This window comes from Prionailurus bengalensis, chromosome D2 (assembly GCF_016509475.1).
Source record: "Prionailurus bengalensis isolate Pbe53 chromosome D2, Fcat_Pben_1.1_paternal_pri, whole genome shotgun sequence".
Taxonomy (NCBI): domain Eukaryota; kingdom Metazoa; phylum Chordata; class Mammalia; order Carnivora; family Felidae; genus Prionailurus; species Prionailurus bengalensis.
Genome location: NC_057351.1, coordinates 24,714,037 through 24,738,595, shown reverse-complemented (window position 1 = coordinate 24,738,595; position 24,559 = coordinate 24,714,037). Strand labels below are relative to the sequence as shown.

Here is a 24,559-nt window from a genome sequence, read left to right as displayed (position 1 = left end):
TCTTTCTTATTGAACAAAAAGAGGCAACTTCATGAACTGTCCTAGAACCTGAGTCAGCTTATGATAAAGACAAAAAGCATGGTTTGCATACGGGGGAAAAATGTGAGTTAAATACTTAAAGATGACACCTGTAAATTTTGTTATTCTACCACTAAATTTAAGGGATTAGGACTACTAACTAGTACTAGAAAAAAACTTTAATGCACCAGAATCCTTCTAATACATGAAATCATTTTAAAAATTAATTCTAATCAAAAGCAATTGCCATGGGATCATAACATTAGGAAAGATTAAAGAAAGCCAATTTCCCTTTTCATGTGCAACAGAATCATGAGCTAGACTTTTTCCCGAAGCCATTAGGTATTGGGGTGGTTTGCCAAGCAGCAACAGATCACTGAAAGCAGCCGGGAACTCCAGGTGGCCCTGGTAGCAGTGAGCACAGACTCCCGAGGGCATGGAAGTCCAGGTGAATCAATACTGCCTGACGAATGGCTGTGGAGCAAGTAGGCATAATAAAGCACAGGAAAGGTGGCATCGATGGCACAAGGAACAGCCAGAGCAAGAAGAGTGTATGCAGGTAGCAACTATATAGGTGGCACCCTATACCCTTAAATGTACCCAGAGACACAGAAGTGAAGAACTGAGGTCTTACCTAAGTTAGATGGGTTAGGATTTGTAATCTATTAGACTAAGGGTCAACTGTTAAGGTGGCCTTACTGAAGTTTACTTAAGGTTCACAGTTGGGTGTTCACAGAGAACAGGAAGATATAAAACAAAACTAAACTAAGTCTGTTTTTCCTCCTCTTTCATTTCTTTGTAACTCTAATGACATTTAATGGAAGAGTCGCAACTCTGAAATACTCGTTAATGCCTTGCTGTAATGCAAACAGACTGTTTTAAGGAGCAAGGACTGATAGATTTCTGCGTAGGCTCGTGTTGGTATAAAGGACATTCACACAGAATGTCACATTTGTGCCTCAAGCAACCTGAGTTAATCAAGAACAGAATTATCTACATTTTAGGGATGAAGTAAAGTCCTACTACTACAATTGACCCTTGAACCACACAGGTTGAACTGGGTGGGTTCACTTACATGTGGATTTGCTTCGATATAGTACAGTAAGTATAAATATATTTTCTTATGATTTTTAAAATTTTCTTTTTTCTAGTCTACTTTATTGTAAGAATATAGTATACAATACATATAACATACAAAATCTGTGTTAGTTGTTAATGTTATTGGTAAGGCTTTCAGTCAATAGTAGGCTTTTAGTATTTAAGTTTTGAGAGAGTCAAATGTTCTACACAGATTTTCAACTGTGCAGTGGTCAGTGTCCCTAACCCCTGCGTTGTTCAAGGGTCAACCGTACTAAGAAGTAGTGATGTCACTTGTAGTGACCCAAAAGGATAATGATAATGTGAGGTTGCATTTTATGAAACTCTGAATTCTGTAAATTAGAAATAATGACATGAAAGTATTTGTATTTTTACCTTATGCAAAAAAGCCTGAAATGTGTATCCACAGAGTTATTAGAATTTCACAATAATTTTAAAGCAGGCTGAAGAAAAGATTAAATCTTGTTTTTATACTGCTGCCAGAGAGCAGTGCCATTTTAGCTGGCAAAAAGAAATACCTATCCTTTGTTGAGACCTTATTATTATGCAATCCCGAAGAACTTAAACATCATGTAAAATGCTACCAGCTTATAAGCACCCAATACTGTCCCTAGTATAACTGGAGTTTCTTAACCTTTAAAAAATACTTTTCTGTTTAATAAATATTAGAATACAAGCCATTAGTTTTTGTTAAGTTCTGTTGGCAGGTGGTTTTCCTTCTCTATCTAACACACACTGCTATCTGGGTTTAAATGCTACCACTTAAAAGATTTTAGTCTTGTTTGGTATTAAAAGTTGAGACTATAAAATAAAGGCATTTATTTTTCTGAGGGAAACTATTAAAACTAATCTTTGATTTAAAGAATACATATTTTAAACAGCAACATATTTAAAGAATGTTTTTAAACAGAAATGTTCATATTTTTAATAGATACATTACCAAAAAGAACAAAGAAATCTAAAACTCACCCCCAGATGTGCTCCCCAGACATAATGATACCATTTGATGATCCAAACATCTCTTTCAGTATTATTAGTGGAGAAAGAAGATTGATAAAAAGGTATGTAAAATGGGATCTTAAAATAGATGGCATTTAAAGTAACCCCAATTTTGTTTAATTGAACAGATGATAAATAAAACTGAAGGAATAAATAAAATCTTATTTAAACAGCCGAAGTGTCAGAACCTCAAGTAATCCTTTGATTTTAAGAAAAGGAACACGAAAGGCTGGTGCTCCAGCTCCAAACAGCATCTGGCTTTCTCCCATGAAGGATGAAATTTGCCTCAAGCTTCCTCCCATCCTCCCCCTGCCTCCAGATTTCCATTACCTATTATATTTTTAGCCACTCGTAACACATTCTAATTGACAATATTAATTCTATGGATGCTTTTAAAGGCAAGGAATGATTTTAGATGAATTTAAAAATAAATATAAATCCCCACACCAACAAATTTTAAAATGATCTTTTTAAGGCAGTGTAAATTGTGTAGTGCTGCAAATGTGCTATTTAGCCAATCTGACAAATGTGATATTTGCTAGACTTTGTTTCACACGCTAGCTGGGAATATGAAATGCATTTCCAAGGTGGATTTCATGAAGTAGTACTACAGAGAATGCTGTAATAAAATCCAGACATTCCATCCACTACATTCCTTTCCTCTAATACTTTTGTAATTCAATCTAAAAGGACAAGCAAATCTGTCTGGGACGATTACTGCTGTATAGACTACTAATGTTGCTTGTTGCTAGGCTTCAGATAAGTATTTTCTAGGTATTCAAATATCGAGAAATCACTGAAAACCACACTAAGGATATTCTACAATTTTTCTCTCCTTGTTTTAAAATGGTAACAATTCATGGCCACCTGAGTGGCTCAGTCAGGCTCAGTCAGTTAAGCATCCGACTTCAGCTCGGGTCATGATCTCACAGTTCATGAGTTCCAGCCCCGTGTCAGGTTCTGTGCTGACAGCTCAGAGCCTGGAGCCTGCTTTGGATTCTCTGTCTCCCTTTCTCTCTCTGCCCCTCCCCCGCTTGTGCTCTGTGTCTCTCAAAAATAAATAAATGTTGAAAAAAAATTTTTTTTAAATGGTAACAATTCAGCAGCTCAATTCTGTGATAGTTTCCTGACAATACTATTTCTCAAAATCCTCACTAGGTTTTCTATTTCATAATCTCCAGTGTAAAGATTTTCACATTCTAATTTCTTGAGGAGCTTTTAAAACTAAGGATGTCCAGGCCTTATTCCAGATCAATTAAGTCAGAATCTTTGAGAATGGGGTCTAGGAAAGGTGTTTTAAAAATCTTTTAAATACCATACAGTGCCTTGTGAGTTCTTATTCTAAATAAAGAATCCAAAGCATCTCTATGTAATTGAGCTACTCTCAATTAAAACTGTCAGAAACGGTGAAAATAATTTTATTAGGATTTTTAAGAAGTGAATGTTATCGTTGTATCAACCATATTTCTCAGAAACAGCATTAATTTTCAACATTTGTATAGCTATATAATTGTTTTTCTGGTCCAAAGCCATAATTTTAAAGTACCCCATTATACAAAAATTTTTATTTTTTTTTATTTTTATCTTTTTGAGGGGGGTGAAGGGAACAGGGTAAAGAAAAAAAATCCAAAATTTATTCTCCAACAATACAGAGAAGACAAAACTTCTTTTTAAAGGGTAAACAGGGTTAGGAAATCTTGTCTGATTATTGGGACGTTTTAGGATTACTTTGAGGGATTAAATGTTAGCAAAACGTAAGACTGACAAAACAATAAAACAAGAATCTGGCAAAGAGTAAAAGGAATAAATGGTGATTGATTTCAGAGCTCATTTGTAGGCGAACTTTTTTTTTCATTTGTTTTTTAGCTTATCCTAGTTTCCAAACCTTTGATTGTTTGTATTAGTTCCATTTTATTTCATGAATTTCCAATCATGTTTCATATGAAATGTTCCATAATAACCCACTTCATTTCTCCCCCTAGTACATGCTTGGGCTTTGGGCAGCATCATGCACTTGTTACAGAAGCTAATTGATTCATTTTCTGATTTCCTTCTTCTTATACCGTTCTCCCCAAATCCTCCAGGATTCCTCATCAAACAGAATTCTTTCACATTAAAAAAAAAAAAGTATTATTTAAACTAAGTTGGCAATCTTGTTGGTATTTCTGGGAGATGCTAGGCTAGTACAGAATTATGGATAACTTTTGACGTTAAAGCTACTAAATTTATTTACTTTGCATTCTCAAACTAGAAAAACATACAGACAAATCTGCAAACCTACTAGCTAATCATCTCACAATCATGTTCCTGAGATACTGCAGGGTTCTGAACGTCCTCCTCTACTAACCAAGTGAACACAGCACGTGGAATGACAAGGGAACAAGGGGACAGCCTAACAGGCCAAATAAATCCTGGCCATCAGTGGGTGACAGATGTCTTAGCCAGATCACCCCCACAGCAATGCTGACCACATGGAAAACACACAACTCACTATTCTTTTCCATTTTCTTCCTTTTCTATAAATGAGGTTCAGCATGCATAAGAAATCAGAGCTACACATTGGTATAAAAGGTTACTATTAGACATTACTTCCCTTGATAGGTTCAGACCCATCCCATGTTCTAGGACACATACCCCTCCTTAGTACTAGGCTTAGTACTAGGCTTTGAAACACATAACCTTAAAGTTAAATTATTCTTCTGTAGGCATTAGGGAGTTTCAAGTAACATAAAATTTCTGACCAGCTAAACTCAAAACGGACAAGCAACATCATTAGAACACAAAGCATACTATAGAGTTGAGACTATTATTCTGCATTTCAACAGTAACACTCTCTTAGGTCTGGTTTAGTCTAGAAGTAGCTATAGTGAAGGCACATTAATTTATACATTTTTTAGACATCGAGTTGCTTTTTATAGCAACATCCCACATATCAAACACGAAAACCGTCATCTGAAAATAAGTGGGGGGAAAAAAAACAAGAAAACTCCTAAGTGTTTATGTACCTACTTCTAGAACCCCCCAAATCCTTTGGATACATAAGAAATTGGACATTCTTCATTGGACTCCTACCAGCTTTAAGAAAAAGAAGGAACTAGAGACAGCCTGCCTGGCAATTTCATAGGGGTTCTGGCCTTCTGTTCACAAACTCTTTGTGACAGGTGCGGCTCCATCCCTCCCTCCATCTGGGGCCTGGCTAAGCACTAAAACTGGCCTCTCCACCAGCAAGAAGCATATGGGCTAGGGCAGGGGCAGCCTCTCCTTTCTGATGGTATCTGCTCCCCGTTGTCTAAGCTTGTCCCTTTAGTTTCTGTATCTTCGTCCTCACTGGGATGAGCATTTCTGAAACGTAACAGTTGATATGAAGAAACCAGGACACATGCTTCTAATTTATGAAGCGCAACGAAGTGAATCAGTCATCCAAAATCAAGGTAGATTACCACCATTACCATTGCTTCTGAGCTTTTTCCTCTGCTAGGATATTCCCTCAGGGGTTACTTTGATCCTAAAATTTGCATTTATCATCCTCTTTTTGGAAAAATAGGTTTGCCATATATGTATTTATCTCCTATATCGTTTAGTTTTACCTTTGTTGGGGTCTTTAAACCTGACCTATGTCCTCTATCTCCTGTCCCCTTTAATTTTGGTCTTCTATATCATACTAAATGTAATCCCATCTGGCTTGTTTTTAAAAAACAAAACAAAACATTGTAATTTCCCTAACAGTCATCCATGTTGATATTTATAAAGTGGTACCGCATTCAGTTTTGTTGCTGTGTAATATTCCATTATGTAAAAATAACATTTACCCAGTCTCCTCTTCGTGTAATACTTTTTGTATACTTTATAGATTCTTGCTTTAAGAACTTTCCTAGAAATATCCTTGCAAATGTCTCCTGGTGCAGGTATTAAGGTCTACTGAGCAGTGGAATTGCTGGGTCAAAGGGTATGTGAATGATGAACACTGTAAGTTTCCATGACTTCCTCTCCTGTCATTCCCAAAAATGTTGCTCTGCCCATCCTTGCCAACACTTGGCATTTTCAGACTTCTTAATTTTTGCAATCTAGAATGTGTGAAATGGAATTTCAATGTGGTCTTAATTTACATTTTCTTGAAAACTAATGAGTTTTGTGATTCTTTTTATATGTGCAGTTGCCATTGGTTTCATCTTCTAGGAGATGCCTTTTACTTTTGTCCATTTTTTTTTTTAGATCACTTATTTTCTTATTGATTTTAAGGAATTCTTCACATTTTCCATCCTACTTTGTCATATATATTACAAAATGGTCTTCATTCTTTACCCTTACTGGGCCACAATTCTAGTGCTGGCTTCCATTACATCCTCCTCCCCAGCCCTTAAATTACTGAGGAATTGAGAAAAAAGAAGTATGGGCTTCTAAGTAGAGTTTTAAAACACATATCCTGAAGAGGATATTTAAAATAATTGGGTATTTTTTCCACAGAAATTAGCAAAGATAAAATCATCAGGGATGGTGAAAGTGGTAGAAATAGACATTCAACTACTGCTGGTGAGAATGTAAAGTGAATCTCGATCCTGTTAAGGGTGGTGATACATGAGTACACACATTTAACAACACTCACTGAAATTATGGCATGCAAATTCTATTACATGGGGAAATGGTGAGGCATATTGGCTAAGGTCTGGTTCTAGAGCTAGACTGCAACTTAGCTCTGTCACTTAGTGAGTTATATGACCACCCTGGGCAGGTTATTTCACTTCACTAAGCCTTGGGTTTCTTGATGGCAAAATGGGGATAATAGCAGTAACTACATTATTAGGGCTATTGTGAGAGAGAAGTATATTTGTGTAAAAGTGATTAAAATAAGGTCTGGTGCAGCAGACATATGTTAGGCTGTACCATCAATCATGTATGGTTTCTTGTAGAGTCTGAAAAGTTCTTTCCTTTCGTAACCATAACGATATTCTTTGACATTTTCTTCTAAAAGTGTAAACATTTTCGTTTTTTCACCTACAGGCAGGTAGTCCACTTACAATTTATTTTGGAGTTTGCTGTGAAATAAGGATGTATTTTATTCTTTTTTCGGAGGGATGACCAAGTTGTCACAACACTACTTACTAAGTTACCCATCATTTCCTGCTGACTTTGAACACCAGTCTGTCATATCAGATTTTCACGTGTGCTGGGTTAGTTTCTGGATTCTCGACTATGTTCCCTTAAGTTTACTGTCAATCATTGTGCCAACTCTATATTGTCTCAATTACTACAACATTATAATCAACCTTGATAGGTAATAGGACAGGTCTTCCTTCCTTGTTCTTTATAGCTATCTCGTTGATTGCTGGGCTTTTGCTCTCTCCTGTGAACTTTAAATAATTGGTCTGTTAGGTCCCATGAAAACAAAAACCATAAAAATTCTGTTGGAATCCCAGTGAAACTATAGATCTACTTGGAAAGAATTGATAATTATCAGCTAACACTGATCCATTAACATGGGCTATCCATTTACTCAGAACTTCTTTTATCTTTCAATCATGTTTTAAAACTTTCTTTATAGTTTCGTCCCCAGTGTTACAGACTTTTATTTTTTATTAAAAAATTGTTTTTAATGTTTATTTATTTTTGAGAGAGAGTGAGTGAGTGAGTGTGAGCGGCGGGGGGGGGGGGGGGGGGGGGGGGGGCGGGGCAGAGAGAGAGAGAGACACACACAGAATCCCAAGCAGGCTCCAGGTTCTGAGCTGTCAGCACAGAGCTCGATGCAGAGCCTGAATTCGTGAACCACAGGATCATGATCTGAGCTGAAGTCTGACACTTAAGCAACTGAGCAACCCAGGTGCCCCACAGGCTCTTTTACCAGGAGAGATGTAATCTGTGTACCTTTACTGTCATTACTGACCTAGGTCCTCCATCTCCTGTCCCCTTTAATTTTGGGCTTCTATATCCCTATAGCCTCCTCTTTCCCAACCCTGCTCTGTTTGAAAACTACAAATTAATATCCTTTTAAATTATCATCTCTCTGCACATGACACAGATAGTCACGCCTTTATTTAGAGTGGGAGGAAAAACAAGACATAGAGAGAAAGGTGAGGCAAGCATAAAGGGGAGGACAAGAGATAATGGTGATGGTGGAGAGCAGAGCTGAGCTCCTCAAAGAAAGGGGGCTGCGTGCTTTCCTTCCTCATGCTGTTCCTTCTCTCATCACATGCTCCGAGGGCATTGAGGTGGTGGCACTTCCAAGTAGCGGGTTGTATCATCTGCAGCGTTTCCTTTATATTTCTCAGTCATTCGAGGTAACCAAGGCCTCTTTTTAATTGTAACTATTTCTGTTAAAACGGCTTACCACTTTTGTTTTTCTCATTAGTTGTAGGTGAGCTATTTTAGTTCAAACACTACAAGAACTTGTCACTAGCAAACATTTAAGGTAATGTGGTATAGATTCACTAGAGGACAGTATACTTTATTTCTTAAACTTAGGAGACCATTTGCAACAAAGCCATATTTGCATCATGTTTACCACACAAAATAATACAAGACTTAGGATTTAGAAATGCCTAAAAAAGCATTTAATCAGAATTTAAAAAGCATTAACTGTGAGTGTGTGTGTGTGAGCGGGGGAGTTTATCTCCAATTTGCATTTCTGTCATTCAACTTGGCAAAGGAAAACACCAGATATCCTTTCAGAATATTTTTACACAAAGCTTTCAGGCCACTTTTCTCACATAATTTATTTTAACACCTTAATGTTTTCAGATTAAGATTTACACACTTCTAAGGCCCCTTTATATGGATCTAGAGGTGTATCTTTAAAGGGTACCTTTCACCTATCCATTAATGATCCATTAAACACCTTAAAACCACCAACATTTCTATTTGCAAGATTAACTTACGTATATAAAGTGAAAATTAAAAGGCCTTATGTTTCAGAAAACCATAAATAAAAACTATGGTTGATGAAATTAATGATTTAAAAAATGCAAATAAATAAATATTGAACAGACAACTGGAAAGTTTGTTCAGCAATCCTGAGATGAATCAGCATCTGAACAGAAAACAAAGACCATAGGCACAAAGCAGCAAGGAACTGATCATGGCAAAATTAACCCCCTTAGACAAATACCACCAAATTCTCTTCTGTTCTCATATCTGCACTTCTTAAAAATGTTTTATTTATTTTGAGAGACGGAGAAGGTGGGGGGGGGAGGGAGAGAGAGAAAGAGAGAGAGGGAGAGAGGGAGAGAGAGAATATCCCAGGCAGGCTCTGTGCAGAGCCTGATGTGGGGCTCGATCCCACAAACCCACGAGATCATGACCTGAGATCAAGAGTCAGATGTTTAACTGACTGAGCCACTCAGGCACACCCCGCCCCCACCCCGCCCCCTTCACCTTCTTTAAATTCACAGTCAAGAATGTCTACAGATTGGTGCACCTGGGTGGGTTAATGGGTTAAGTGTCCGACTTTGGCTCAGGTCACAGTCTCCGGTTTGTGAGTTCAAGCCCCACACTGGGCTTGCTGCTGTCAGCCTGTCAGTGCAGAGACCACTTCTGGTTTTCTGTCCCCCCTCTCTCTACCCCTCCTGCCTGCACTCTGCCAAAAGTAAATAAATATTTAAAAAAGAAAATAAAAGGATGCCTACAGCTCATTGTTTCTGTGGGCCTCTGGAAGTTTAAACATGGAAAGGAAGTCCCATTTATCCACTTTACAGTTTTGGTAAAGTGTATTCTAAATTTTGGGAGTCCTGAAAATTAGTGATTAAAGTTTGATGATGAAAAAGTGTCACATTGGCAGAATCTTTAGCATATCACTTATTCAGTGCTGTATATATTCATGTTATTTTTTAATACCAAATAATGCCGCTTATTATTCATCGCAGATATTCACTTAGTACAAGGTTAATGTATTCATTTATTTAAATATTCAAGTAGTTTTTTTACACTTTAGATTTTTATTTTATTAAATTTTTACAGTACAGTTGACACTAACGTTACATTAGTTTCAGGTATACAACATGGTGATTCAACTTCTTTATACCTTATGCTGTGCTTACCACCAAGTGTAGCTACCATCTGTCACCATGCAACCCTATTACATCACCATCGATTATATTCCCCATGCTGTAACTTTTATCCCCTTGACTTTTTCATTCAGTAACTGGAAGCCTGTCTCTCCCCCTCCCCTTCACTCATTTTGCCCAGTCCCTCCCCCCCCAACCTCCCTTCCCTCTGCCAACCATCAGTTGGTTCTTCGCAAATAGGTAGTTTTATTAAATACAAAGTCAGCACTTCACAGCTTCTCACTGAAAAGTAATCTATCTATGGTTCTCCAGTGGAAGCATACAAGTCATAAAAGGCAAGATCTTCAGCAAGGGTTCTACTCTCCCTTTCCTGCTTCAAGTGATAGACAACACACTGTTCTCATGAGGTTGTCCGTCTCAATGGTGAACAACTCTGGGTATCTGAAAGCTCTCCCTTATCTACTGAATTAAATTCTTCCTTATAACATCCACTTATTGCTCTAACCTGGTGTTCACAAGAAGAAAAAAATCAGTACTCTCTCCCTCATGTGACAACTCTTAAATTAAGACAGTTATTTTGTTAGTCATTAATTTTTCTCCTTTTCTGATCCAATCCCTAAAACTTCCTTGGCTTTTTAGTTTTTCTCAGGATATGTAAAAGATATTGTTTTAAGTTGAATTGTGCCCTCCAAAAAAGATATGAAGGAGTCCCAATCCCCACTACTTCGAATAGTGACCTAATTTGGAGACAGGGTCCTTAAAGAGGAAATCATGTTAAAAGGAGGTAATTAGCATGGGCTCTAACCTACTGTGACTTACGTTCTTTATAAAAAGAGAAAATTTGGACACAAAGACCTTCACAAAAATGAAGGCAGAGATGGGTGTGATGAATCTACCAGCCAAGGAATGACAAAGATTGCCAGCAAACCACCAGAAGCTGAGAGAGTGAGTCTTGGAACAGATTTCCTCCTCACAGCCCTCAGAAGGAACGAAGGAACCTATTGACACCTTTGCCTTGACTTTTAGCTCCCAGAACTGTGAGATAATAGATTTCTGTTGTTCAGGCCACGAGGTTTGTGGTATTTCATTATAATAGCCCCAGCAACCTAACGCATTTCTCAGAAATGTGACATGATAAAAGGTTAAGGAAACTTGTCACAGCAGAATGCTTGGTTTTATTTACAGGTGAAAAGAATTCTTTCCTAAAATAGACTTATTATTCCTTGGAAACATAAAAGGTCTCAGCATTAATATATTTGAATACTTCCTGAAATTATGTTTTGAACTACTGGTTAGTACAAACCTATTATGTTTAGTTTTTTCCTATGACTTTTGCTTTCATGATTTCCTTAGTATCTATGCTTTTGCAGAGCTGATGAAACTGTTAAACAGTAAGGACAGCAAATACTGGTAACTCTCAGCTCCGTATTCAAATCTTCGTATCTGAACAACTTTTTTTTTTTAATTTTTTTTTCAACGTTTATTTATTTTTGGGACAGAGAGAGACAGAGCATGAACGGGGGAGGGGCAGAGAGAGAGGGAGACTCAGAATTGGAAACAGGCTCCAGGCTCTGAGCCATCAGCCCAGAGCCTGACGCGGGGCTCGAACTCACAGACCGCGAGATCGTGACCTGGCTGAAGTCGGACGCTTAACCGACTGCGCCACCCAGGCGCCCCTCTGAACAACTTTTAGGACCAAGAAAACTGTAACTTGTAAACTACAATTTACAAATTTAGAAAATAAGGAATAAGACCATTGATGGGGAGAATATGTGATTATATAAATTATTTTCAAAGTATACTATATCAGTGATTCTCATCAATTTTGGGAACTTCTCTGTAAATACTGAAATAGAAATTAATTTTGAGGGGTCCCCGGGTGGCTCAGTCAGTTAAGTGTCTGATTCTTGATTTCAGCTCAAGTTCGTGATCTCAGGAACTGTGAGATTGAGCCCCTCAGCGGTTTCTGTGCTGACAGCACGGAGCCTGCTTGGATTCTCTCTTTCCTTCTCTCTCTGGTCCTCCCCCACCTGTGTTCTCTCTCTCTCTAAATAAATAAACTTAAAAAAATTAAGATCAGCAACAGTGTTTTATACATAAAATTCTTAAGCAAGAGGTATCCTGAGACACTTATAAATTTCCAAGTATCATTATAGCCTGTAATTTCTCCCACAAAGTACACAGAAGCCGCAAACAAAGCCATTTTCAAATGGAAATGCTGAGCGAACCATGCCTTATAAGGGCTCACTCTAGTTGAACTTTCTGTAATGATGGAAATGTTCTATTTCTGTGCTATCCAATAAGGTAGTTACTAAGCTTGAATGCCTACTGAACACTTGAAATGTGGTGTGACTGAGGAATTTAATGTTTAATTTAACTATCTAAATAGCCACAAGGGACCAGTGGCTTCCATATTGAACAGCACAGGTTTCTTCTCTTTTCACTTAACACAGTGGTTCTCAGCTAGTGGCAATTCTGCCCACTAGTGACCTACGACAATATCTGGAGACATTTTTGGCTGTCACAGTTGGGAGGTGCCAATGGCATCTAGTGGGCAGAGGCCAGGGATGCTGGTAAAACATCCTACGGTGCACAGGACAGGCATCCCCAAGTAAGGATTACCCAGTCTAAAATGTGAAAAGTGCTAGGTTAAAAAACTTAGACATATTTAAAAGATCTTCAAATGAAATAAAAAATATTTAGAATAATATACAGCCATTCCTAATGATATTCAAACATTAGCTAGTCTGCTATTAAAATCTTTTGCCATGCTCAATATTTCCAACCTAACGGCTGTTTTCTCTGTCCATAGTATCTTAGCGAGTATGCTACTTCACCTGATTTTCCATCCTAGCAGCCTTTGTAAATTTAACATGACTGAAGCTGGTAACTTTACTTCAGAAATAGCAATAAGTATGCATAAATGCTTAACAGTTTTGTGAATGTGAAAACATTTATAACAGAGTAACTTTTACTTAAAAAAATTTTTTTTAATGTTTATTTGTATTAGAGAGAGAGAGAGAGATGTGTAAGCAGGAGAGGTGCAGAGAGAGAGGGAGACAGAATCTGAAGCAGGTTCCAGGCGCTGAGCTGTCAGCACAGAGCCCAACATGGGGCTCGAACTCACAAGCAATGAGATCATCACCTGAGCTGGAGTTGGACGCTTAACCGACTGAGCCACCCAGGTGCCCCTAGAATAACTTTTACTTTTAACCTTTCATTTAACCTCAGAAATACATGAGAGGGCTAGTTCAGTGCAAATACATAATCAATGACCTAAAAAGCTCATGTTCTGCTAACAGAGACTCACCAGTAATCTTTTTCCACATGACAAAACAGTAATATATTTAAGATATTTAAATTACCCATTTATGCCATGATTACTGTAATATACTCTTTATTTGAACATTACAATTTACGCCAAAAGGAGAGAACATGGAAATATCCAAACTAAAAGGGCTCAAAAATCCAGTGGAAAAAGAAGTTATTAAAATAGCTGCAGTAACAAAAAGTTAACAGAAGCAAACTGTTTCTGAAATGAAGGCTAATAAAGGAATCTTGTTGAAGTTCTGGCCTAGGCAATGAAAGCAAGACCCAATAGTTTAGGATGTGTTTTCTGTCTCAATGAAGGAAGACAGAAAAGATGACCTCTTGGAGGGCATTCATGACAAATTGTATTTTTAAGATTTTAACTTTTCCAATGTCCTTGAAAACATTGCTCCTATTTACTTTATTTCTCATTGCCTAACAGCAATTTCAGTAAGCATCCTATTCTTAGACATAGCTCCTAATTGTTATTCACATGACAAATCTCATCAAAACTGGAAAACAAAATCTACCTTAACCTAATTGAAAGATGATATTTTAGCCATCACTGAGATTTTACAACTATTTAAAAGTATGTAAAGCACATATAAAGGAAGAGAAATATCACAGATTGTGACTGACCTCAAACTTCCACAAGGATTTAAAAAGTACTCAAGATGTTTTTCATTAATCCTATCACAATCTTAACCCACAAAGGGGAAAAACAGGATGCCGTTATAATAATGCATTTAAGAGATGATGCTGGCTTGGACTACAATAATGTAAGAAAGGTGATGAAAACTATATTTTGAAGGTAGAATCAACAAGATTTGCTGTAGGATTCAATGCAGGTAATGAGAGAAAAACTGGAATCAAGGATGATCCCAAGGTTTTTGGCCTGAGCTACTGGAAGGACTGAGTTGACATTAATTGAGCTGGTGCAGGCTGCCAGGGTAGCCACACTGGGAAGGACATTCAGAAGCTCAGTGTTGGATATCTTAAGTTCAACATGACTCTCAGATGTTTCCAAGTAAGGTAGGCACCTGAAAAATAGGATCATGAGTTCAGCACAGAGGTCTGGGTTGGAGATGTAAATTACGAGTCCTTATAGAAGAGAAAAAAATTCTAGGAACTGAGCTCCTGGACCTGCCCACTTTAATCAGTCAGGGCATGTGGAGGAATGTGGCAGGGAGACAGAGAAGGGAGGGAGTGGTCGGTGAGTTGTGAAGAGTACAAAAACAAGGCTTCTTGGAAACCAAGTGAAGAGACCATTTCAAGGACAGAGTAAGCAACTGTACCAAAAGTCCTGGTAAGTTAGGTGAGGACCAGACAGTTTGGTCATGTAGAAGTCACTGATGACTTAGAGAACAGGTATTTCAGTGGAATGGTTGGTGGTGGCAAGGCCTACATGGTGTGGGTCTGAGTGACCCGAAGGAAGTGGAGAAAGTGTATATGGACTGCTCTTTTGAGGAGTTTTTGCTTTAAAAGGAAGGGGAGAAATGGGATAAGAAGATGAAAAGTATAGCAGGCTGAAAGAGTTTTTTGTTAAATGGGAGAAATGACAGCATGTTTTTGCCTGCTAAAAAGAAAAATCTAGGAGAGAGGGAAAGTATGCTAGAAAGAAGGGGGAAAGCTGCTGGAGTATGGTTTTTAAGGTATACAATTTAGACTTTATAGATACCCGTTAAATATAATTAAGAAGGATCAATTTACTTCTGACAGAAAAAAAAGTAGAGTGATCAGTATTCTATATTTAGAGGTGAAAAATAAATCACAAAGTAAAACATGAACAAGTTGAACTGTCTTAAAACTATAAATTTTCTCTTCAACGAAAAACAAAATATCTAAAGAGAAGTGTAATTAGATTGAGAAACATTTGCATCAAACATGACTTAAGGTTAATTAAGTAAGGCGCTCAGACCAACAAGTAAATTAGCAAGTAACCAAGAGTTAAAGTACTAAAGTACATACGGACCATTTGTACAACAGGAGATACAATATATATTAGGACAAATATTAAATCTGGCTAATAAGAAATAAAATACAAAAGAAAACAATGAGATCTATTATATATATTAGGAAAATATGAAAAAATCAAAACACCCAAATCTAGCTATGCCGTGATAAAGACCACGATCATACATTGTTGGTGGCCATGTAAAATATTAACATCCTTTGGATAGCAGTTTGGCAGTTCATATCAATAGTCATAAATATTCATATTCATAGCCTTTGACTCCCTTGGATATTCAGCCTAAAAAAATACTTAAAGAGGGGTGCCCGAGTGGCTCATTTGGTTGACCATCTGACTTTGGCTCAGGTCATGATCTCATGGTTTGTGAGTTCAAGCCCCACATAGGGCTACTGTCAGCACAGAGCATGCTTCAGATCCTCTGTCCCTCTCCCTCTCTCTCTCTCTCTCTGCCCCCCCAACTCTTGTGCGTACTATCTCTCAAAAATAAACAAGCATTAAAAAAGAAAATACAAAGAAAAAAACATATATAGATGATGTCTGGTATAGTCTTATAATTGTATCAGCACTAGTTATGAAAATAACATTAAAATGATCTAAAAGCAAAATTAAAAAATGAATGGCTGTGAAAATTATGAATATTGGCCTGATCATAGAAGAGACAGAATGATCTCAGAGAACACATTAGATGCCTACAATATAGTAAGAATAAGAAAACTTTTTTTTTTTTTTTCACAGTAATTACAACTATGTCACCTACAATGAGACAAAGAAAGATGTAAATTGAAAACAGTTTAAACATTCAGTATTCTGGGGAATACGTTCTTCCTTATCTGGTAACAACTACTAATACTTACTGAATACTTACCATGTGTCCAATGCTGGACTACAGACATAATGTATAGGGACACATTTAATCCTATGGAGTAAGTTATAGCTAATACATGGCAGGACTAATATTTGAATTCAGGCAGTCTTTCATCTTGATCTTAACCACAATGATATATACTCAAATTAAGAAAACTTAGAAAAATGGGATTTCTCTTAACCTGTAAGTCATGTTTCAATAGGTAAGGTACAGGTATCACAAATGAATGAAATATCATTTGGTAATCTCAGACTACTAACCCTTAATTTTCAAAAAATATTTTAATGTTTGTTTCTTTTTGAGAGAGAGTGTGAGGGACAGAGAGAGAGAGGGAGACACATAATCTGAAGCAGGCTCCAAACTCTGTCAGCACAGAGCCCTATGTGGGGCTTGAACTCACGATCTGTGAGATTATGACCTGAGCCAAAGTCAGATGCTTAACTGACTGAGCCACCCAGGTGCCCATTCCTTAATAATTGCTAACTAACTTTCAATCTTGCCTGCAAAGTTAAAATTGATTTTAGACAGACTGGCAAAAAAAACCCCAACAAAACCCAAAAAGCCCTTTCATAGCATTACAGAATGCTAGAGCTGTACAAGAGAATACAGATAAACCAGATCCTTTATTTCCACAGAGAAAGAAACAGGTATCTAATCAGTAAGAGGCTGGCTCAAGGTCATTCAGCTGGTTAATATAACTAAAGCTAGTTCTAAATTCCAGGTTTCCTGATGATAGCCCAATGATACTTCTTTCTATATTATCTTATTCCCCTCCCCCCTAAAAAAATACGTTATGTTTTATGTGCACAATAAATGCCAGGCATCACATCTGGTGTGTTTTAAACAAATCTTTTTTTTTTTTTAATATATGAAATTTATTGTCAGATTGATTTCTATACAACACCCAGTGCTCACCCCAAAAGATGCCCTCTTCAATACCCATCACCCACCCTCCCCTCCCTCCCACCCCCCAGAGTTAAATCTTTACAATAGGTTTAAGGAGGTAAATATTATAACCACTTTAAGGCGAAGGCACTGAAGCCCAGATGGGCTTCGTACATTGCCCAGCACCATGCAGCTAGTAACTGGCATCCAGATCTGATTCCAAAGCCAGGGTTCTTCCTCCAGTATGTACCACAGGGTTTGGGGAGAAAGTGCTCAAGCACACAGGGAGCTCAGGGTATGGAAGTTCCTTGTGTTCCCTGCCCAATCCACCCAGAGGTTCGTGTTGAGAGAACTGTCTGATCTCTTTTCTTCAGGCTCAAAACTAGCTGGCTGTTCCAGTGGGTTAAAAAGAATGTGAAATTCTATCTCATGGTGTGAAAAAGGTTTCCAAGTTTGTTTAGATCCTGGGATTGGGCTTTTGTGTCCCTAGAGTACAATCAAGGGAGTAGAAAACATTGAGTGCTTAGAGATCGAGAAATTGAGGACCACAGGGGCAAAATATAATGATGCTTATATTCCTTGACAATTGTGCTTTCTAGTATGCTAATAACTCAATGGCTCATGAAATACATTTCCGTGACCTTTTCTCCCTCACATTTTTGTTTCTTTTCTTTTGCCTCACACTTCAAATTCCATAGATTCTAGCACTGCAAGCTTTAATCTTCTCTCTCCAGTTAGGGAGCCCCCTAAGTGGGCTCCCTGTCTTTAGTGTTTCTTCATTTACAACCATCTCACTCAACAAGGGAGAGAATCTCCCAAAGCAAAGCTACTACTGCCTAACAGAATTTATCACTTTTCCCTTAAATTCCTTGAAAACAGGCCCCACTCCACCTTTCCAGCTTTCTCTCTCAACCAAGTCCCTCAAGTCCTCTGTAACTAATCTAGGTTGTTCCTCTTCTGTGCTTTGGCTCATAATGATCCTTTTATCTGGACTCCTTTACGTTTTCATCTTTGGCTGTCTAAATTCAGAATGTCCTTTAAGGCCCATCTCAAATGTAATCTCCCTTGTTTTTGGTGATTCTCCAACCAGATATAATTCCCTCCTTATCTAACCCCTACAGCACTGGGTGTAACTCTTACAAGATTTGACATTCTCACCTGTACTGCAGGGACCAGTGTATCTGAACTGTCAGTTCCATTAACACCAACACTGTTACTAATGTTTGTGTTATAGGTAACACCTAGAAAAGACATACTCATAGTCAATGATCCAAAACAAGAATCTGATTTGAGTAATGCAAACTATATCAAAGTACTTCTCAATTTTCTATCTCTTGAAAAAAGAAAATAGGTCAAAGGAAACCAGAGTTAAAAAAAAAAAAAGTACAGCTTCTTAATGGGGCACTTCATTTTCTAGGTGCAGACACAACAGTTGATATACATCTACTAGGTCAAGAAAAGTATGCCTGTATTATGTAAATGACATTCAAAGGCTTAAAAAAAAGCCTTAAAAAAATCTGAACACACCTGTAGTATGCTTTTATTTCCTGACTTTTAGTTCTGTACAGATGAAGCAGGAAGCCCTGCAGCTTTAAAACTAGTAACCGTACAGAGGAAGGACAAACCTCATTAAGACGATCAAATGACAAATTTAGAAGGGTACTGCAAATCAGGTAGAATAGGGATGCTGAATGATTCAAACAAAAAACCAAATCTCACGGAGAAATTTTCCTTCTCTCCAGCGGAAAACAAAATTTGAAAATTTGGAAATATTATTTTTTCCACATTCTAAAGCTAATTAGAATAGCCTGCTGCCTCACAAAAACATTTCATAAAGGTACTGAGGTAATATTACCCCTACAGAGATCAAGAATAATGAATCCAAGGCCCCCTGGCTGTCCCTACGTCATTGTTTACTTTGTGACTTTTTTTTTTCTTTGAAAAGCGGGGGCGTAAGATGGGGGAGAATGGGAGAAAATCAGTTTAAACTGTAGTCAAATACCTTTAGTTGAGTTGCGGTGTTTAATTTTTTCTTATGGACCGGTAGCACTCGTTGGTAAGAGCACAATGAAATTAACTGATAATCTGAATAAAGGCAACAGGCACCTGCAGCCTCTCAATCACTTAGCAAATATTTCCGACAAGAAAGGGCCAGATTCTGCGATCTGGCCGAACAAGCGGGTGTCCCCATTCAACAAGGAGAGTCTCTCTAGGTAAGCTGTAAATCTCGGGGGAAGCTGGAACCTTTCCCAGAGATCTGAGCTAGGAGCGGTCTCAGGTTTTTAGACAAATCTCTCCTCCTACCACACGTGACCGAATGGTATTCAGCTGCCGAGAGAGACACCTCACCGCACCAACCGCGGGATACAAAGGCTCGACGCCGCCGCCGCCGCATCCCTGGGAGGATCGCCGAGCCTCCCGCGCTCAACGCCTGCGGAGCCTGCGCAGGGCGCCGCCGCGAGGCGCGCCGCTCCCGGGCCCACAGGGCGGTGCCGCGCAGCGCGGGGAGCGGGAGCGGGGAGCGCGCGCCGCCTGCCTTGCGCGCCTGCCCGCCCAGCGCTTCGGGAGCAGGGCCGCCGCGCCGCACGCAGCCCGGCCGCGCCGCAGCCGCCGGGCCCTAGTCCGCCGCCGGGAGCTCCGCAGCGACGTGGACCAGGGTGAGGAGGCCGAGGGCCCACAGCCCCCGGGCAGGCCCGAGGCCGGGCCAGCCCATCCCTGCCCAGGCCTGGGCCTTCCCCTCTCCTAGCCCCTACCCCTCCCTACGCCTTCCCGGGACTCGCGCGGGCGGCGGCGCGCCGTGAGCTGCACTTACACCACGGCTCTGGAGATCATCCAGGACACCATCTTCCCGGGGTCTTGCACCCCAGCTAGGGGGCGGGTGGGCGCCGAGCGTGGCGGACCAGGCCGCCAACGGCAGGCCGCGCGCTCGCCGGCTCCTCGCGCTCCCCGGGGCCGCGCTGGCGCCCTCGGGAGCCGGGCCGGGTGTATGCGCGCAGCGGCCGGAGCTGCGCGGCAGTCGGTCCCCCCTCCCGTCCCCGCCCGTCCCCGCCCGCGGCCGAGCCGCCGCCGAGCCAGCCGGCCCCGCCCCTGCACTCCGCTGATAGGCGGCGGCGGCAGCGGCGGCGCGTCGGTCGTGCCCGGGTCTGGGCGGTGGTGCTCCGGGGGCAGGGCGGTCGGGACCCCGGCCGGCGCCGAAAAGCCTCGCCGCCCAGACTCCTGAGCTCCAACCTCCACCTCCCTGCTCGTTACATCTCTGGGACGCCCACCTGGCGTACAGGGGCCGAGGGAGTGGCCGGGGGCTGAGGCAGGGGACTTGCGGGTAGGGGTTGTCATCATATGTGGGAAAAAATAGCAGGAACTCTGTGTCCGGTAGACTTCTCTGGACCTGGCCCTAGATTCTAGGGAGGCAAGATTTTGAGATGTGTTTAGCCACATCGGGTGTCCTCACTATTCACTGAAGCCCAGCGCCCTGGGCATCCTCAAGAGTACGGCATTTTAAGGAAACGTCGGGAGGATCTTTGCACAGGCCTCGGTGTGTGCCAGGAGTCGCGTGGTGCGTGGTGCAATGCAGGGAGGGGCAGAGGAGGGTGGCATTGGATTTCATGTTTGCAGCGGTGGGTGTATTGATACCAGTGTTCTAGGCCTTTCACAGCACCTTTCCCATCACAACATCTGCAAGGCGTGTTTTACAAACACACATCTGAGCCTGCCAAATACTCAGAGTGAAAACTGGGCTTAGGATTCCTGCCTTGCCCTGCTATTTACATTTGTCTTTTTTCAGGGGAGGTTGGGTTACTGCTTACTTACACCTTGAGGTTCTTGTAGATAGCATAATTTCAAGAGATAGAATATAAAAACAGCTTTTGGTGGCGGTACCAAATTGAGAAAATGATCTTCAGGTTTAGTCTTGTCTTTTTTTCCCCCTCCAGTTAAGAAGATGGTGAAAGGTAATTCTAATATTCAGATGGTACGAAGAATAAAGGATGAAATGTGGGCTTCAAGCCTTTAATTAAAGTCCAAGAAAATAGCTTAGTCTTTGACCATGTTGTAATTTATTCTTTTTGTTCCTCAGTTTCCCCATAGTAAAAACAGACAAATTATACTGTAGCCTGCCTCTTGCCTTTCAGAGTGACATGAGGCACTGCTAAATAACATGTTTAGGAAGTTCTCCAAATTGCTTAGAAGAAGATGGGGGACATATATAAGATCCTGACTTCCCTTAAGTTACAAGGTTCAATAAACTTAGTAGTATTTTGATTATTTAAGAAGTGAGCTCAGAAGCTGCTTTCAACTTTTAGGTTAAGTTCTTTTTCTTATTTACTCATTAAGAATATATATTTTAGTTTCAGTGATCTCATTAATGAAAACTTGTATTTGTTTGGAACCTTTTATTTTTGGCTGTTATTTCAAGCATTCTTTGGGGATCAGGTGTGTCACATAAGCACCAGTTTTTTTGGAAAACTCTCTTGCCCAATAAAACTCAAACTCATTTGAATAGCATTTAAATCCATCCATGAACAGGTCCTGAAATGTTTTTAAAACTTGGAATTTTACTGCCTTCCCAACCCCTTTGGACCCCTACCCTTTCCCTAGTTCTCTTTTGGGAACCAAATTATATTTACATGCCCAGTACCTTTGCCTAGATTTCATTTTTTCTTTAATGATTTACTCTCTATTCTCTACCTATTAGAATTCTTGTTTTTCAGTGTCCTATGCCATGAGGATGTTCTTGATTTTCCCCAGTGAGAATTATTCATAATTTTTCCTAGGCCCCTATGATTTATTAGGTGAATTTCTATTTAATGCCTATTTCATTCTGCTTTATATTATGGCTATGTTTTACTGATGTCTAATCTACTGGATCGTAAAATGTTTGAGGATAGCTATTGTATATTAGATATTTTTTGTGTTTTCCAAGTCTCTAGGGTAATTGCCCAATGAAAGTTGGAAAGGTTTGAAAAGTTTGTTAGTACAGTTACTCTCTTAATTATTGAAGCTTTATGAAATTTCAGCCTCATACCATAGAGGTCTCTTAAAGATGTCTTTTTTGCATTCTTGGTTTGGCGGTCATCATTCTGAATATTATTTTACTGCATTGTAATATATGCCTTCAGGGGTTGCTGAGATGTGTAGGACTGTTGGCTGCTCTCTGAAATGTCCCTAGGCTGCTGTGTGTTAAATTTCGTTTTGTATGCTTATTGTATCTTCAGCCTCCTTCACATGTCACTTTTTGCTGCTCTCAATCTGGAACAGCCTCCTTCTTTATATATCTCAACATGCCATGTGTTGGAAACCACCTGCCCTGTGTTAAGCACATGTTGTTGAGTCAACCTGTATAACCCAAAAAGCATAGGTTTATCCCCACTTGATAACATTGGAAACTGAGGGTTAGAGTACTCAGTGCCAATCACCACGTAGCTCATAGGTGGTAGAACTGGAACTCTAATCCATGCTTCCTGAGTGTTCTTCACATTATACTGTGATAGTTGAGTTGTATCTAAGGAAGTGGGTCTAAATGGGAGGTGCCCTCTTGGAGGAAGTTGGGAGGCAAATTTTTTGTTGTTGGAATGACTGGGACTGACCACTAGTATTTAATGGGTGGGGACTAGGGATGCTATACTTTTTGCAGTGCATGGGGTATCCTGAACAAAGACTGTTCCCAGTGTCCTGTGTGGTTTAGCAATATTCTGCCTGACGTTTGTGTATGTAACATTCATAATTATCTGAATCTAGAAACTCCCTTTTACATAAAAACTCCTAGTTTTAACTGAGACTGAACTTTGCAGTCTCTGTTTCCATGTGAAAATGTAGCGCGGAAAGGAAGATTTGTTTTGTTCACAACTTGATCAAGGGTTATTTACAGTTTTGGAAAATTGCATCACAAACAACTTTGTTGTCACGTTCACCTGCTAATTACTTTGGTATGTCCTCTAGTTCAGTTTTGTTTCAGGATTAACACTGAAATACTTATCTTATTATAAATTATTTTCATTTCCCTTTTACATTTTTATTTAGGGTATAAAGTTTTGTTTGAAGTAGTCTGTAGGAAGATTGTTATTCCTTTCATTTCAGGGTGATAATGCAGAAATTGGAAAATATTTTATGCAGGGGAAACATTTGAGTCTGATATGGTTGAGAATTCTTGGTCTAAATTAAGAGTAAATTCATCTGATGAGGAGTCTCTTATGGACAGTGCCCAGATTTAGTAGTAGGTGTTTCTCATCTCTATATTGGGCCGAATCTTGGATGGTAGAGATCTAGTAGGTGGCCATTAATTAAGTGCTTTATGGTGTGAGACAAGGCTTTAGAGACTTGGGAGAAAAGGAAATACATTACCTCCGACCTAGAAGCTTTTAAAGTGTTGCCTCATTTGGCATACTTGAGACATTTCTTGTATAGAAAATATAAAATTCTTTCTTTTTTTTTTAATTTTTTTTTTAACGTTTATTTATTTTTGAGACAGAGAGAGACAGAGCATGAACAGGGGAGGGTCATAGAGAGAGGGAGACACAGAATCTGAAACAGGCTCCAGGCTCTGAGCTGTCAGTACAGAGCCCGACATGGGGCTCGAACTCACAGACAGCGAGATCATGACCTGAGCCGAAGTCAGCCGCTTGACCAACTGAGCCACCCAGGCGCCCCTAAAATTATTTCTTTTTTTTTTTTTTTTTTTTAATTTTTTTTTTCCAACGTTTATTTATTTTTGGGACAGAGAGAGACAGAGCATGAACGGGGGAGGGGCAGAGAGAGAGGGAGACACAGAATCGGAAACAGGCTCCAGGCTCTGAGCCATCAGCCCAGAGCCTGACGCGGGGCTCGAACTCCCGGACCGCGAGATCGTGACCTGGCTGAAGTCGGACGCTTAACCGACTGCGCCACCCAGGCGCCCCTAAAATTATTTCCTTACATACTAAATTGTTTCTTTTATTTTTAACATATATCACTAGTATTCATTTGTTGTGCTGTGGAGTGCCTTCTTCATTGCACTCTGCAAAGACCCTTTGGGTTTTGAAATTTAACATGGTGGGAGGCAGTATATTTAGGTCAAAGGACTTTCTATGAGGAGACCCGTTTCTACTCTCGATAGTGTGATGTTTGGCAAGTCATCTGGGTTTTAAATGGGGTTGATAATGTTATGATCAAATGCAACGTGTTTTAAACCTTAAAACTAATTAGACTCTATTAAATAAAGAATTTCTTTCTCTTCAGCATTTCACTTAGTGTTCCAATGAGATGTGTAGAATGTGCATCTTCTACATGTTAAAGGAGTTCATTTATCAGGGGAAAAAAAAAAGAGTAAGAAAGTACATAGGAGAGCAGATAGAGCAGAATTACATGGTACAGAGATAGTATCTAATTTGTGTAATTATTAATGAGTATACCAATGAGACTAAATACTAGGTCACCTTCCCCTCTCTA

The 24,559-nt window shown here is 39.6% G+C and overlaps 1 protein-coding gene across 1 annotated transcript in view; it reads right to left on the bottom strand.

Annotated features, from left to right (window-relative positions):
- REEP3 (receptor accessory protein 3) overlaps positions 1-21,702 on the bottom strand; it is a 99,563-nt gene extending 77,861 nt beyond the window's left edge. Inside the window, exon 1 of the mRNA XM_043596446.1 lies at positions 19,953-21,702. Coding sequence (XP_043452381.1) covers positions 19,953-20,575 — 623 coding nt within the window. The 5' untranslated portion in view covers positions 20,576-21,702. The remainder of the gene's footprint in view (positions 1-19,952) is intronic.
- Positions 21,703-24,559: the final 2,857 nt, after the last annotated feature.